At 48.6% G+C, this 15,737-nt stretch overlaps 1 protein-coding gene across 1 annotated transcript in view; it reads right to left on the minus strand.

The window, feature by feature from the left end:
• The window catches only part of col7a1l (collagen type VII alpha 1-like), a 68,319-nt gene extending 58,283 nt beyond the window's left edge, over positions 1 to 10,036 (minus strand). Inside the window, exons 1-4 of the mRNA XM_072709295.1 lie at positions 10,021 to 10,036; positions 6,717 to 6,942; positions 2,446 to 2,637; positions 326 to 506 (exon numbers count right to left, since the gene is read on the minus strand). Coding sequence (XP_072565396.1) covers positions 326 to 506; positions 2,446 to 2,521 — 257 coding nt within the window. The 5' untranslated portion in view covers positions 2,522 to 2,637; positions 6,717 to 6,942; positions 10,021 to 10,036. The remainder of the gene's footprint in view (positions 1 to 325; positions 507 to 2,445; positions 2,638 to 6,716; positions 6,943 to 10,020) is intronic.
• Between the last annotated feature and the right edge of the window lie 5,701 nt (positions 10,037 to 15,737).

The raw sequence follows: 15,737 nt of genomic DNA on the forward strand, positions 1-15,737 counted from the left end.
CAGGGGTACATCACTTCCTACCTGTATGTACCTGGACAGGGCCTGCCAGGGGTACATCACTTCCTACCTGTATGTACCTGGACAGGCCCTGCCAGAGGTACATCACTTCCTACCTGTATGTACCTGGACAGGCCCTGCCAGAGGTATATCACCCCCTACCTGTATGTACCTGGACAGGCTCTGCCAGAGGTACATCACTTCCTACCTGTATGTACCTGGACAGGGCCTGCCAGGGGTACATCACCCCCTACCTGTATGTACCTGGACAGGCCCTGCCAGAGGTATATCACCCCCTACCTGGTTTATCACCCCTACCCATGCTTACCTGGGAACATCACCATAGACAGTGACTCCGAAGCGGATGCCCTCCTGACCCATGGTGAGTTTCTGGAAGGACTTCATGATGTCCATGATGAAGTCTTTGATGGCATGAAGGCCACTGGGCCCTGTGGTCCAGGACTCAGCCAGCAGGAACACGATGTCTGCTGACAGCGCGGTGCGACACTCTGAGGAGCAGACAGACAGACAGACAGACACATACACACACACACACACACACAGCAGTCCATGTCAGGAATGTGTCATTGTGAGTGTGTACCTATACTCACGTGTGATACCAGGAGAACAATCGCATTTTCCATTTTAAGCCAGCGAATGTCTGCATTCAAATCAGTTACACTTAAAAACCTTACTGAAGCAATTCTGCTGTTCAATACTCTGCTGCCTTTTGTGCCGAGTGAGAAATAGCAGACCTGCGTGGCAGAGAAATCTGATCATCCCCCAGCAGGTGGCAGTATAGGTCAAGTAACGTGCAAGAAGGGTACAGCCACTAAAAAGTACAGAGGTCATCAGTATTCCCCACACTGCAGCGAGCCGTGAGCGACAGAGTCATAAGATAAACGCCTTATCACTGCTGCATCCTGTCGCACCCCCCGCCCCAGTTAACACACACACCACGAACTGCACACACGATGACGCGCACCACACGTGTATAAATGCCGCCGCATATACAGACATGCCTTAGGACCTCTCCATCCATCTGCGTATGTCTGTGGATGGGCGGGGTGCACTGCGTGTGTAACGAGAGCAGAAAGGCTCTCCTGGATCCCCTAACAGCAGAGACGGGAAGCAGGTGAAAGAGCGATGCAGGTTACCGCGATCATCAATGCTGGCCCAGGTCTCGAGACAGGAACCAGCATCAGAGCAGGAGCCTCCCTATACTGTAAATAGCGTAAACATCGGGGGAATGGGGGTGTCCCCCAGAACGGCAGCCTTAATGGCATCGTGCTCTTTCTCTGAGAGTTTGCTGCTGAAACACTCAACTTTACAAATAAGTAGCCAAAGCCCACGCTGGCTCAGTGTGCTGTGTGATTTATCTCCCGCGTGTTAATGGATCTGAAGTCATTTGACAAAGAGCTGCATCTCCGAGCGAATTAGCAAGCCCCCCCAAAGAACACCCCAAACAGAGCGCTTGCTCACTCCCGTTGGCATGGTTACTGTCGCACGGCTGCAACTTGGACGCTCCCGTTTTTACTTGACTCCCGTGTGCGGGGTAAAGAAGAAGAAAACAAGAATAAATCACGATGAAGGAGAGAATATGAAAGGAGAAGCTCTCGAAGTTCAATGTCGGACGACTGTCAATCACTCCAAACCCCTACACTATTAAACGCGGAAAATGACAGCGCTTACAGATGTAAGTGGCTCTCGTAATTAGTCCCCTCCATCCAATTACAAACCACATTTTCCCTCTGCCAATCAGATTTTGTAGTGGGATCGCTTCCCACAATGCCCGGCTCCTTTTAAAATGCAACACTGATTGTGACTGGGGGCAACTGAGGGTGGGTGAGGAGGCGAAGTACAAATTTGGCAGCAGATGCAAGTACCTTAAGCAGACGGGATACAAAGCTGAGATCCACGCACCAGGCAGACGTTTAAAAGGCTGACCTGAGCTGGAGGGGGGGGGTCAGCAAATAGCAGCTGCTTTTATTTCAGGCTCAACACTTAACACTTCCTGCTGATTTCACAAGCTGCGTAGGTAATGACAAATCTGGAAGGATCTGCTGCCGAACAGATACTGGAAAGAGCATTAAATGGCACCAAATGGCTCATTGCTTATGCGCGTGACACACAGGGAACTGTGTCCACATGTCTGTCCCACCACCGCCACTGTTTCTAGCCAGAAAGCAGGCAGGATGATGTCGGGTCACATGTCAGCTACAGACACGTGTGATTGGCTAATCCAACCTCAATCTGGAGAGACATCAAGAAAGCAGGAGAGCTTCTCCTGAGCTCTGTCATGATTGTCCCAAACGGACCCACGTGGGTGATGTACGTGAAACTGGTTCAGTTCCGATGAGCCTGCGTTCACACTGTATGAACGTGGATGGGTTTTCTTGGATGCATTAAGGGGCGTGAAAGAGTGCATTATGGGGTGGCGGTTCCTACCTTCAGCCTGAGATGGTACCATGCTGACAGACAAAGTCAGACACAGGAGACAGGACCACGCCTGTGAAGGGCGCATGGTCCACACTGCGCTCTCCTCCTCTTCTTCCACCTCCTCGAAACCCAGGCCTCCGCCCCCTCCTGCAGCACCTCCTCCCTCGCCGCAAACCTAATGCAGCTCCCTGTTATCTGAGGCTGGAGAAAGCAGGAGATAAAAATCACCGTCATATTCACTGTGAAAAATCACTCCGAGATAAGCGTTCTGCCCTCGCATTTTCCATTTCGGTGCGGCCTCTCTGAAATGCGACGGGCTGCAGATAACGCATATTTCACTGGAATCTCTCCCAGCTTCACCCTTTGGGAAGGAAACCTTGTCTAATCACTGGAGGACTCTAAAGTCATGACAGTTTAATTGATTTAGCAATTCAACATGCTCCAACTTTGCAATTTACAACTCTGTGCTGCATCCAGTTAAGGTTTCCAGTCAATATATACACTAGTAAAACCACAGTGAATGTTTCCTAGTTCAGTCAGTTAACCCCGGACGCATGAAGGCTAGTGATTTGTCTGTCTACCAGTTGGCTAGGAGGTGCCCAAGCCTGCAGATGAAGTTGCCCGCGATACCACATGTGCTGAGGCCAAAGTATGTTCCTCCTCTCAGGTCATGATCAGACTCATTGCGACACTCTCATGAACAAGCGATTCATCATAAATGGATAGAATATGATATATAAAATAAATGACCTGTGACAATGCAGCTAAGCAAACTGCTGTCTCCCCATTGTCCGCAGTTTTTATATATATATATATATATATAAAAGTATGTTGTTTTTTTTTTGTGATTACTTTTGAAGGAGCTACTGGATATCCGAATTCCCCCCTCGGGGATAAATAAATTAAGTATATATATATATAAAATATATGTGTGTGTGTGTGTGTGTGTGTGTGTGCTGTGTGTGTGTGTGTGTGTGGTGTGCGTGTGCGTGTGTGGTGTGTGTGTGCGTGTGTGTGTGTGTGGTGTGTGTGGTGTGCGTGTGTGTGTGTGTGTGGTGTGTGTGTGTGCTGTGTGTGTGTGTGTGGTGTACGTGTGCGTGTGTGTGTGTGTGTGTGGTGTGTGTGCGTGTGTGTGGTGTGTGTGTGCGTGTGTGTGGTGTGCATGTGTGTGTGTGTGTGGTGTGTGTGCTGTGTGTGGTGTGTGTGTGTGTGTGGTGTACGTGTGTGTCTGTGTGTGTGTGGTGTGTGTGTGTGTGTGCTGTGTGTGTGGTGTACGTGTGCGTGTGTGTGTGTGGTGTGTGTGTGTGTGTGTGTGGTGTGTGTGCGTGTGTGTGTGTGGTGTGCATGTGTGTGTGTGTGTGGTGTGTGTGTGTGCTGTGTGTGGTGTGTGTGTGTGTGTGGTGTACGTGTGTGGTGTGCGTGTGTGTGTGTGTGGTGTACGTGTGCGTGTGTGTGTGGTGTGTGTGTGTGGTGTGCGTGTGTGTGTGTGTGTGTGGTGTGTGTGTGTGCTGTGTGTGGTGTGTGTGTGGTGTACGTGTGCGTGTGTGTGTGTGGTGTGTGTGTGTGCGTGTGTGTGTGGTGTGTGTGTGTGTGTGTGTGTGTGTGTGTGTGTGTGTGTGGTGTGCGCGCGCTGACATAAGGAACATGTGTGTCTGTATGTGTGTGTTTGGGAGCCAAGAGAAGCAAATTACTAATCAAGGTCCAGCCCCCTGACGTTAGGACCTGGGCACGGTGTGACAGTTCCGTGACTGTGCTGTAATGACAGAGAGGAGGTGTGCTGGCCACATCGAGGGAATCCCGGCAGCAGAGGACATGCAACGGACCAGATCGGATTCTGCTTCTGAGCACGGTTAACGTCCTTTTGGCTGGTAGACAGCCAGGGTGGACGGTTTCCCAAAGCAAAGCCCACATGGCCCCATGGCGCGTGCCATTTCACAGGCTCGGCGGGGGGACTCGTGCCACGGCCCCGGCCACCCTGAGCTACCCCTCGTTGCCTTACTACACTGTCCTCACAGGCTTGCCAGCTGAAGCGTATCTCTGACAGTCATTTCACCCTCTTTGCTAATCAGTCCTGCTCAGTGTGGCACACATGCAAGCAGCTTCATGGTTCTGTTTAAATCTGCCAAAATCAGACCCCCCCCTCCCCCAATCCCACTGCCAACACAGACCTCCAGCAGCTAAACTTCACCTGTATGTGTAGCCCTATGATCCAAGCCTTCTGTATGTATTTCTAAGCCTCATTTGAAAACACAAGCTTGCTGATCTTAACCCCCACCTGACAGACTGGATTTCATATTTCCTTCTGCCCCAACCAGATAGCAAAACCCATGAAGGTCTCAGCATCCCAGAACATCTGGCTGACACTTGCAGTGAGGTGTTCCTGCTCCCAATCATGGGTCCCTGTGTGTCTGTCATGACCATATCCCTGCAGCATCTTCGGGGGGGGCATACAGACAGGGCAGCAGCTATCAGCAGAGCCAGTTGGGGCAGGAGTGTGGAGAGGGAGGATTAGGAACATTCCATACAACCAGGGGGGTGTCGGCTGAAGAACGAGAATCTGTCACCATCACACCATCGTGGCCAAAACCGCCAGAGACGCTGCATTCCAAGGTCAATCACAATCTAGCAAAAGCTTCCCTGCAGGAGAAAAACACTTCAAATGCAGGCTAATCAAAGAAAGTTCCAGAAAGACCTGAGGCTGCAGCCAGTTCCCAGGCTCTCTCACTCTCTCTCTCCTTTCACTTTTTCTAAGTTACTTATTGGCACAGCAATACGCACTAAAACTACATGAACCATTATCTGCAGCCAACAACCTCAAAACCATAAATCAGGTCAGCAAACAAAAGGGAATAGAGGATCTCACAGCGTCCTCGGGCACTCCTCTCCATGGAGCGGGTATCCAGGACGACCCACTCAGAGGTCCAGTGCCACACGGCGACACAGCTACCACTGGCTGACTGGGATTTGGCCGCCGCCCTCTTGCCGGAGGCTAAAGCAGAGGCCATCTTCATCTGTGCCAGTCTGGGGCTTGGGTTAGGGGAGCGGGGGGCTACCATTAGCTCATGCTAGCTACACAGCACTGCCTCGCAATATGGATCTGGAGCACTGCAGATCAGTGATTTGCTGGACAACCTGAACTATTCAAACAGGTTCTGCTGCGTGGAGTCGAGGCTAGTAAATGATCTGCTGCTAGGCTACTCAAAGGTACAACCACAGGTCCCTCGAGGGCAGAGTCAGGGATGTCTCTGATGTGCTAACATCTGTGCCAGAGATCAGAGCCAGGGTGATCGTATCCAGAGGCTCAGGTGGGGACATCACTCACACCTCCAGGCAGGACAGATGTGGGGTTTTTGTGGGTCACAGGAGCACCAAACCCAGTAGTAACAACTGAGAGACACACTGACATCTGGGCTGGCTAACAGGTGGTCTGCACCAGGGAACGCCCCTCCAGCATTGCCTACGAAAGGGCACACTGATGTCTGGGCTAGCTAACAGGTGGTCTGCACCAGGAACCACCGCTGACAACAGGTGGGAGGGGGTTTGTCTCATTTCACATCTCAGCAAGCCCAGCATGCAGATACACACACACACTCACACACGCAGCTGGACGCAGCTGCAGGGGTCAGCCAATCACAACACAGCAGCCTAACCCTAACCTACCACTGGCTGCCTATCTCCAAATGCCCCAGAGGTGACACGCTGGATGGCATTTCTTCATCTTTTTAGCCATTTAATTTTATCTCTACACAGCCCTGAATGACACAAAATGTGAGTTTCAGCTCTGTAAATGTCTGTGGTTTGTCTGCATGCATTCTGCCCAAAGTAAGGAATTTACCACTCCAGTTACATTGCCCACTCCAGTTACATTGCCCAGAATCCTTTTTTAAAACACGTTTTTAAACACATTTTAAAGAAGAGGAAAACATGCCTTGTGAAAAGCTAGCTGGAAGTCATTTTTCAGACAGTCTTTGCAGCCCAAGCTCTCCTCTCCAGTACAAATTAACACTATACTGACAACAGGTACTATATATATATATACTGACACATATAATATAATTTTATATTTAATATAATTCCATGACTGCTCATTGCAAGATGATGGCTTTGTGACCATGCAGGATTCACTGGGAGTTACATTTACTGGGAATAATCAGATTCCCAAGCCCCCCACAAAGTTTCCCCACACAAAGTTTGGCTTCACCGGGACATCTGGAGGTAGGAACTATGAAAGACAATCCCTCACAGTTCGGTAAGTCCATCCGTGTAGGTTCCGGACTCACCTTTCAGGGGGAACTTTCCAGAGCAGCAGACGGCCTCGCTCAGGCGTGTCGGGGAGCTGCATGCAGGTGAGGAGGCTGGTTGAAGTCGAGGATGGAGTCAATGACAGTCTCCCAAAGCAGTGTGCGATAGGGGTGCGCCCTTGCTGCTCTTCAGAGGGCTGGGATCCCAGGAGGAGAGGCACTCCGGGGACATGTGCGTGTGAGGGAGAGCGATGGTGAAAGAGTGCTAGGGGAAAGAGAGAGAGCTTTAAAGCAGGAAAGGTGGAGCTGTCTCAACCCGCAGTAAAGCACCCCTAAGACAGCTTTGTGGGGGGGGGGGGGGGTTACAATCCCCCCCCCCCCCCCCCCGAATGCCTAGCCTTTTATTTTCTGCTCTTCCATATGTACTGCTACAGCAGGGGTAGGAATGTGGATTTGCCCCATGGGGCAGGTGTTAAACGCAGCGGAAACACAGGGAAGCGACTCTGCCAAAGTCATTTTTCGCCCCTTTGTCAGGAGCTCCGGTCATACATGGAAAGTCTGAAAATGGGATCCATAACTAAACTGACAACCGGACAAGATGTAAGCAGCATCTGTACATGAAGGAAACTCATTGTTTTTGCAGATATCATGCAGTACAAGTTTCTGACAAATCAGTACAATGAGCGAAGACAGAATTCTGGGAAATTTCCAGAGTTACAGCCGCCCAAGGGGCTCTGGGGAGTCGTGTTACGAAAACAGCAGAAATGCATCCCAGGAGCAATAAAAGCAGCCCCCCCTCCCACCTCTCAGACCCCCAAAATCATCCTGCTTTAAGGGGGGCAGAGGTCGAGCCGCACACGTGCTGATACGCCCAAAACACAAAGGCGGCACCCCCCCACCCTCCGCTTGCACAATGGGTGTCATCCGCTCTTGGGGTTTAACTCCAAGTCAACTGATGCCATGGGACATACCAGTGACTCAGCCTGTAGGAAAGGGGGGGGGGGGGTATGATTGATCAGCCAAGCAGCAGTTTCTTGCATGTGCTGACCTATAGTGGCTAGTGGTAGGGATGCAGGTGGGGATGGGGTACTTCAGCCTTTGTTTCCCCGTGCTGCCTGGGTATTGTGGGATGTGCAAAGGCATACTCTCCTTCCCTGGAGAACTTCGGGGGTGGAGGGTTGTGGGACCAGTGCAGGCGAGCCTCTGGAATGTCGAACCCCCCGCCCCCCCCCAAAAGGGGTGGAGTCTTGCTGCACACCAACTAGGTACATCTGGGCCTGAGATGCCAACTCGAAGACACACAGAGCCACCAAATCTGCCCCTCAGGGCCTACAGAGTAAATTCAATTTAATCCAGCCTCAATGTATAAAGAAAACAATTCACAGAATACTAATATAACTCACCTTGATATTTCTATATCATATTTCACAAGAATCCCACAGCTAGAGGGCTGGCAGACAAAAGGCTAAAATTAGCAGGTAGCCAGGGGTCATTTGCATGTTTAGAGTTACATGTTAGGTTGTGCATGTTGGCCATACACATGCATGCTCAGCATTCTGCATGTTCAGTATCACCCGCTTGGTGTTGCGTGTCTGATGCTGCATGTCTGAAATTATGTTTGTCATCGATTAGGAATTTGTAGGGTTGGGCTCCTTCTTCATGTTCCTCACAATGCCATGGAAACATGGCAAACGCAAATCAGCGGGCATTCAGCATGATGGGCTGACAGGTTTCGACAGGCAGCACACCAAGATGTGGATCCTTCACCACTGAATCCAGCCTGATGGTGTGAACACTGCACTGGGTGCAGCTCCTTTACCGCCAATTCCGGCTTGATCTGATGACAGGAAAGGTGCACTGGATTTTGCTTCCTCACTGCCATCTCTAGCACAACGATGGGAACAGTGCTCCGCGTGTGGCTCCTTCACTGCCGACTCTGACCCGATGATGAGAATGGCGATCCGCTTGTGGCTCCTTCACTGCCGACTCTGACCCGATGATGAGAATGGCGCTCCGCGTGTGGCTCCTTCACTGCCGACTCTGACCCGATGATGAGAATGGCGCTCCGCGTGTGGCTCCTTCACTGCCGACTCTGACCCGATGATGAGAATGGCGATCCGCTTGTGGCTCCTTCACTGCCGACTCTGACCCGATGATGAGAATGGCGCTCCGCGTGTGGCTCCTTCACTGCCGACTCTGACCCGATGATGAGAATGGCTCTCCGCGTGTGGCAGAGATGCTGTGAGTATAGCTCTTTCACTGCTGACCATGTCCCAGTCTGATGACGGGAACAATGCTTTGTGTGCAGCCCCTTCTCCCCCAACTATGGTCAAGTCCGACAACGGAAACAGTGTGCCACATGCAGCTCCTTCACTGGACTCTGGTCCAATGATGGGAAACAGCACTCCGCATCCGGCTCCTTCACTGCTGACTAAGGCCTGGTCTGATGACCGAAACAGAAACAGTGCCCCTCGTGCAGCTCCCTCTTTGCCAACTCTGGCCTGATGATGGGAATAGGGTACCATATGTGCCTCCATCATCTCCAACTCCAGCCTGGTCTGATGACAGGAACAGCAAACAGCATGTGGCTTCTTTACTGCTGACTGCAAAGATGAGTTTTTATTCTACGGTACAGGTTTTATTTTATTGTAAACTATTTTCACTTGTTTCCCACACTATGCCAGATGCCAGAATGTGGTCATGAATCAAAGTCCACATTAGTCACACTTACTGCTGCTAGCCTCACCCCAACGTGAAAAAGAACCATGGGACGCTCTCGCCCATCACATGCAAGCCCCACTTTATTTATGTCGTTCATGAAACAAGCATAACACAACCAGGCTCATCATCTCCCTTCAACCCCAATGATCTGGGCAGGATATTTACTCTAAGATCACTTTGACCTGCAGTCAGATGGTGTAAGAGGCTCCTCTGTTGACTGACTTTTAACTGGAGGTCCTGCACGACCACAATTCATAGGCAGAACCATAACTTGAGTGCTGACAGAGAATCCTGTTTATGTTTCAATGTCCCAGCCATCGTCCCCCTTGTGGCTGAAACACAGCACAGCAGTGACACTTGGATTCTAATGGCTGTGGAAGGTTCTGGATTTTCAGCTTAAACACACTGGTTCAGTAGGCTGAGGAAGGGCTAAAGGAATCCAATTCAATTACTGAAATTACGAATCTGATCCATCTCTTATCTGCTCAGCTGAACTGAAAAAAGTGGGAATTAACCCTGTGACAGGGAGAACACATCTCTGTCAGGATGGCTCACGACAAGATAAACAAGAAAAATCAGCAGGGTGTGACATCGGTACGGTCACACTGCCATCACCTCAGACCTGGGTTGGCTGATGTCCATGGGAATTAGCCATTGTGACAGCTGAAGCAAGCAGAATGACAGAAACTGGAGTTCTTCAGTTCAAGAGCTTCACCTTCCATCCAGGAAAACATGTCTTATCTGGGGAAAAACAACAATCACATCATAACAGAGGAAGGAGACTGCAGGGACCAACAATTATATCCATCCATTTTCTGTAACCACTTATCCTATTCAGGGCTGTGGAGGATCTGGAGTCTATGGGTACAAGGCAAGTAGCAACCCAGGATAGCGTGCCAAGCCATTGCAGAACACACTCACACACCATTCACTCACACACCATTCACTCACACATGCACACCAATGGGGAATTTGGTAACTCAAATTAACCTCAGCATGTTTTTGGTCTGTGGGGGGAAACTGGAGTACCTAGAGGAAACCCCATGACGACGCGTCAACAAGTGAACGCCACACACATGGAGCTGCGGTGGAGACTTGAACCCTGGTGCCAGATGAGGCAACAGTGCTAACCACTGTGCTGCCCCCCCACAAGAGTTACAACAACCTTATAATCTGAGGAACCCTAAGAGCACCCATCAATCCATCTTTCAAGAACTTATCCTGGCCAGGATCACTATGGATCCTGCAGCCTATAAATTCATTTTTACAAATCTGTTTAGTGTGAAACACCTGTTTATCACAGTTGAATCCCAAGGAATGTGAAAGCGGTTTACAGAATATCACTGACATAAATGTTTGTATTCCGACTGACTAAATGGCACTGATCACTAAGAAGACCATCTCAAACACTGCTTTCTGGGGAGATGGTCAATTTATATCTGAGTGGAAGGAAACCATGCTGGGGACACGGCTAAACAAAGGGCACCACACCTGGGCAAACCCCAGGAGTCCGGACACTTGGGAAATCCATCACAGGAAGGAGATAAGGAGAGAGAATGCAGAGGTGGGACTTGCGGTATGTGGTCTTTACTCCAATCTGCCATTTGGCTCCGAGGTACATTATCAGTGTATCGCGTTGCTGTTGGCTCCACAAACAATTTTGTTGGTCAACAAGGGGAGCAGAATGGTGGAGATGGTTAGGAGCTGAGGTCTGGTGAACAGGTTTAACAGGCGTGCGCCTAGCCCAGAAGAACAGCAACACGGAGCGCATTACGAGCATGTCTGCGAGTCTGCCTTATGGGCTCGGGTCATGAGCAAAGGGTCAGATATGTGCTCCAGCACTACCAGCATCTGCTGTCTGAAGGCGATTCATCAGGAACTTCAGACAGTTAAAGAAAAAAGCTGTCTCAGAACATTCCAGAAGGCTGCAGATCCTAACCAACAACTAGAGATAAGAACATAGTGAAAGATGCACCAACATCCTCAGATATTCCTACTCAGCATGGACCATTGCACAACCAATGCCTTACCAGAGTGTAGCTGGACATGGGCCAAAAGCCAAGGCCCATCCAATTCAACATATATGGAGATGCTGTGATGAGAGTTTGACTTAAAGCATGGGAATGGGTTCTCCACATCACAGCTCCCCATCTACATGCACGAACAACAAACAGAGAACTTAAAGGAGAGCCCAAGTCAAACCAGTCAATCAGGGCATAAGATTCAAATGAGGTTGGACGTGGAACCTGGACATAGCTGGACTGAACGGGCATGGACTGACTTGTGGTTAGAGAAGCCCCATATTCTTACTGAAGAAAAGCTGCACAGGTGTGGGGCAGGTTCATCACAAAGCCTTCACCACATATCTGCACAACATGTGCACTTTGAACGTAAAAATGAAAGAAGTATGAGGACGTGCAAGAACCATGGGGACAGTGCATACTGCAAAGAAGGTAATGAAGATCTGAGAGTTCAGCACCTACTCATGCAGACCGCATTGGGCATGAGGTTCTGCTTTTGTACTCTTGAAACGAGGTGGCTAGCGTGAATTTCAAGAGTACAAAAATATCCAGTGGTACGGTAAGAAAAAAAAATCTTTTAAATGTTAAAAATGAACATTCACAGTGCAACATTGTGAATCATCTGATGTGTTCGAATGAAAACCTCTTCTAAATAAATCACAGAATGGAATAAATCATTCAGACAGATCCATTCAGTGGTTTCCAATGGCCCTCGGCAAGAGAGCAGTGAGCCAAACTGCAGGGAGGTGTGGCTGGAAGAGAAGGCCTCAGCAGCACAGCCCCAGGTTCAGGACCGAGGGCCGTAAATCAGGGGCCCCGTGCTCCCCCACCAATGGCTGCCAGCTGTAAATCTGCAAGCGTGTATGAACGGCAGGTCACCTGTGTTACCACATGCCAGTCCCGTCACAGGCGGGAGGGTGGGGGGTGGGGGGCTTCAGCACAGCAGCGGCTGCACTCAGAGCGCTACAACCAGGAAGCATCCACACTATTCTGGACCTGGTCAAATCAAGATGTAATTAGTCTACTGCTCCAGATCATCACATCGGTCCGATTACCAGCTGTCTAAATGCCAAACCATCTCCCACTCTTGCAATGCTGCAAGCTTTGAATCAAATTCATTATCCTTGGTGACGGCTGGACCACTCAAGCACAAACTCATTTTCCAGGTTCCCTTGTCCCTCCACAAATTCACTGGGACTGTCCTTCAGAATATGGGGATGTGTTACGTAAAAGATCAAAATCCATCCTCTTTATATTACGAGATTATCCCACTCAGATTCATGTCCACTACAAATCAATCCCCTAACCCTAAATTTAGAAACCAAACCAATAAACAGACATGTCAGCTGCCAAAGCCTCCCAGCCAGACTGGACGGTAAAACCTGCACAGAGAAACATCAGGCTGAAGCATGGGAGGAGACTCACTGTAAGTCTTTTCTCCTGACTCACCAACAGGAAACCACCTGTCTTTAATGACCAATAAGAGGCACCATGGGAAAGGTCTAGAGAAACTACGCTAAGGAGTCAGACAGTTCAGTCCTGAGAACAGATGCAGCCGAACACCTTGATAATCCCTCACAACTTCTTCAATGTCCAATTAGTTCTTAGGAGATAATGTCAGTATTTTCAGATGCTGATCTGGTTCCATGAAGTGGCTAATTACTTCTTCCTGAAAACATCCTCCTGCTGTGACTGCGTGTCAAAATGAAACATAACTATCATCTCAGTGCTATATTCCGACCAAAGATCAAATTTCTGCAAGTCAAATTCCTGGTTTCTCAAATTCCTGATGTGTGGTAATAAGGCGCTTCTGGAGAGGATTCACAGAAGCTTTGCAGATGACACAGCTTCCAAAACACCCTCACAGCATCCACACAGGCATCTGCTTCCCATTCCACAGCATGTTGAGCAATGAACAACAAACATATTGGATAGATCCATCAAACAGCAATAAATAAACCTGTGACATGGATAAGATAAGCGTCTCAATGCACGCACATCACCAGAAATCAAATGCTACTTTAAAGGCACAAGATAAAGGCTTGGAGATTTAATACAGGTGTAGGAGGGCTTACTGGAAGAATGCATCCAAAGATGGACAATCTTTGTCCCCCAGCCTGGTGGTGGTGGTGGGGGAGGTTGCACCATACAAAGCTGCATGCCTTATCTTCTAGAAGGATTCCCCACCTCACCATCCATAACCAAGAATCAGCAGGGATCCTGTCACAGGGTGGATCTCATGTTACAGAAGTCAAATTTCAAATCCCCAGCTTCATAGTAAAGGAACCATGAAAAAAGGCTTTGAGGTTTAAATATGAAATTTTCCTGCATAACAGGACTGAAACCAGACGTTTTGCCCTGTATTCACAAATCTGCTTAACATCCAGTGTTAATAAAATTCCATGGAAATCACTTCACACTGCAAACAGCGCAGTTGGCTTCACTATCATCAACAATTAAAATTGGCCTTTTGGGCTCCAGAGCCACATCTCTGTGGAATATGCACTGCAGCCAGGGACCACTGTACACTGTGCATTATCTTTACAGTGAAGTACTATGTACTGTGTAGATTCCCTTGTCCTCTAACCAAGGTGATACGCTTGGTGAAAAGCAGCCCTATATTTAACTGACCTTACAAATCTGGGTGGCCTTAATGATCCAATTTAAAGAAGGTTCTCCTTAATATGTAGGAAGTATGCTAATGAAGTCATCAGTCTTGTGAAGGCCTCAAGCATTCAGCAGTTTCCCAGGTTTGATTCTGAAATAGTTTTATTTTCCTTCTGGGAACTAGTAATTACTTACACACCCTAATCGTGCATGCACACTTTGAGTGATGATAGCAAGGCTGAGTGAATGGATGCATTTTTCAAACGATGAATGTTAAGGTGCTTTTACATCCGACCAAACGGGCCAAAACATAACGTCCCCCTGGATGCCAGGTCCTCCTTATTTGTGATTAATGTTGGAGTGAAAGGTCAGCCTCAACCCCATCGAATCCGAAACGGTGCCCCAGTCTGAACTGCAGGGTAAGCAGCCTCCAGAATGATGGGAGCATACTGACATGCAATGAAGGGCAGAGTAACTGAGCAATGAGTAATACAGTTTAACAAGCAAACTTGTTTATCTGCTTTTATAAATCGTAAAAAATGAGCAGATAATTCTTCATATGTGTACTGATTAGTCCAATTAAAGGACATTAGCAGCTCCTTCTTCAAAGCGATATCTTTAATTACAAGTGGTGAAACTCCCACGCAGTGCCGAAGAAAGACCAGCTTCTCTAATTAAAAAAGTTACTTTCCGTATTAGACGACAGCAATTAATTGCCAGTCTTCTAACTTCAGCGAAACTATTTGCTTTCATTGGCACTAAATGGGAGTGTGTGTGGGGGGGGTAATCTGTTGTTCTATTATTATCCAAGTGAAAGTACAGTTTGTTAAACCAGCCATTTATACATTAGTGGGGCAATAGGACATGCTGTGAAGTGGGAGAATGCCTGGTTATATAATATTTAAAATTAAGTGTGGGGTGTGGAAGCCCCCCTTCATCATTATGAATCAGGACCCCAAATATCTTACACCACTGGTACAAAGTGACTCTCGCGAGTGTGTGCACAATGTATTACCGGAGTGTGTCGGTCTGAGAATGTTCAGCATTCCTTCAGCCAGGCGTGTAATGGCCATTGGCCGGTGGGCTGGACTTGTGAAATCTGGTCTTTCTTCCCCAGCCCTGGAATTACAGTATGTAGCCTACATAGCGGGGGTGCCCAACCTGCTCGGTTGATTTGGGCGTGTTTCCATGTCGACAGCAGGAGATGATTAACGGTTCATGCTCATCTCATTGTTTGCCAACGAAGTGGCCAGTTGACCACGATCAACCAAAAATACCAAGGAGACCCCTCCTCGCCCAGGTCAGAGGCAAAATCCAGGGCTGATTTCTGTTGCCAGTCCACGTCAACCTACAGCTATGCGTGAACAAGATGCCACCCTACCTCTGTTGCACACCGACTGCTCTTTCGACATTTCCCCCCCCATATCTGATGCTGTGAGGATCATTCTTATAACCTGACAAACTGAAATGTCAGGGACATGTATAATTAAGACCTAGGCTGAAGCTTGTTAATTACATTGATCCACTCTTGAGTTAAATATATAATTTTTTAAGTTAAATTAAATGTTTTAGATGGAATTCTGATTGAGTGGCTTTTGGCTAAATCTTACATTTATGTAATTATGTGGCTCTATTATTCAAAGAACCATTACTCCCCATTGAAATGCTGGATATTTCCTGCTGAAGTAACGAGCTTCACGGTACAACAGCA

This window comes from Paramormyrops kingsleyae, chromosome 1, assembly GCF_048594095.1.
Source record: "Paramormyrops kingsleyae isolate MSU_618 chromosome 1, PKINGS_0.4, whole genome shotgun sequence".
Taxonomy (NCBI): Eukaryota; Metazoa; Chordata; class Actinopteri; order Osteoglossiformes; family Mormyridae; genus Paramormyrops; species Paramormyrops kingsleyae.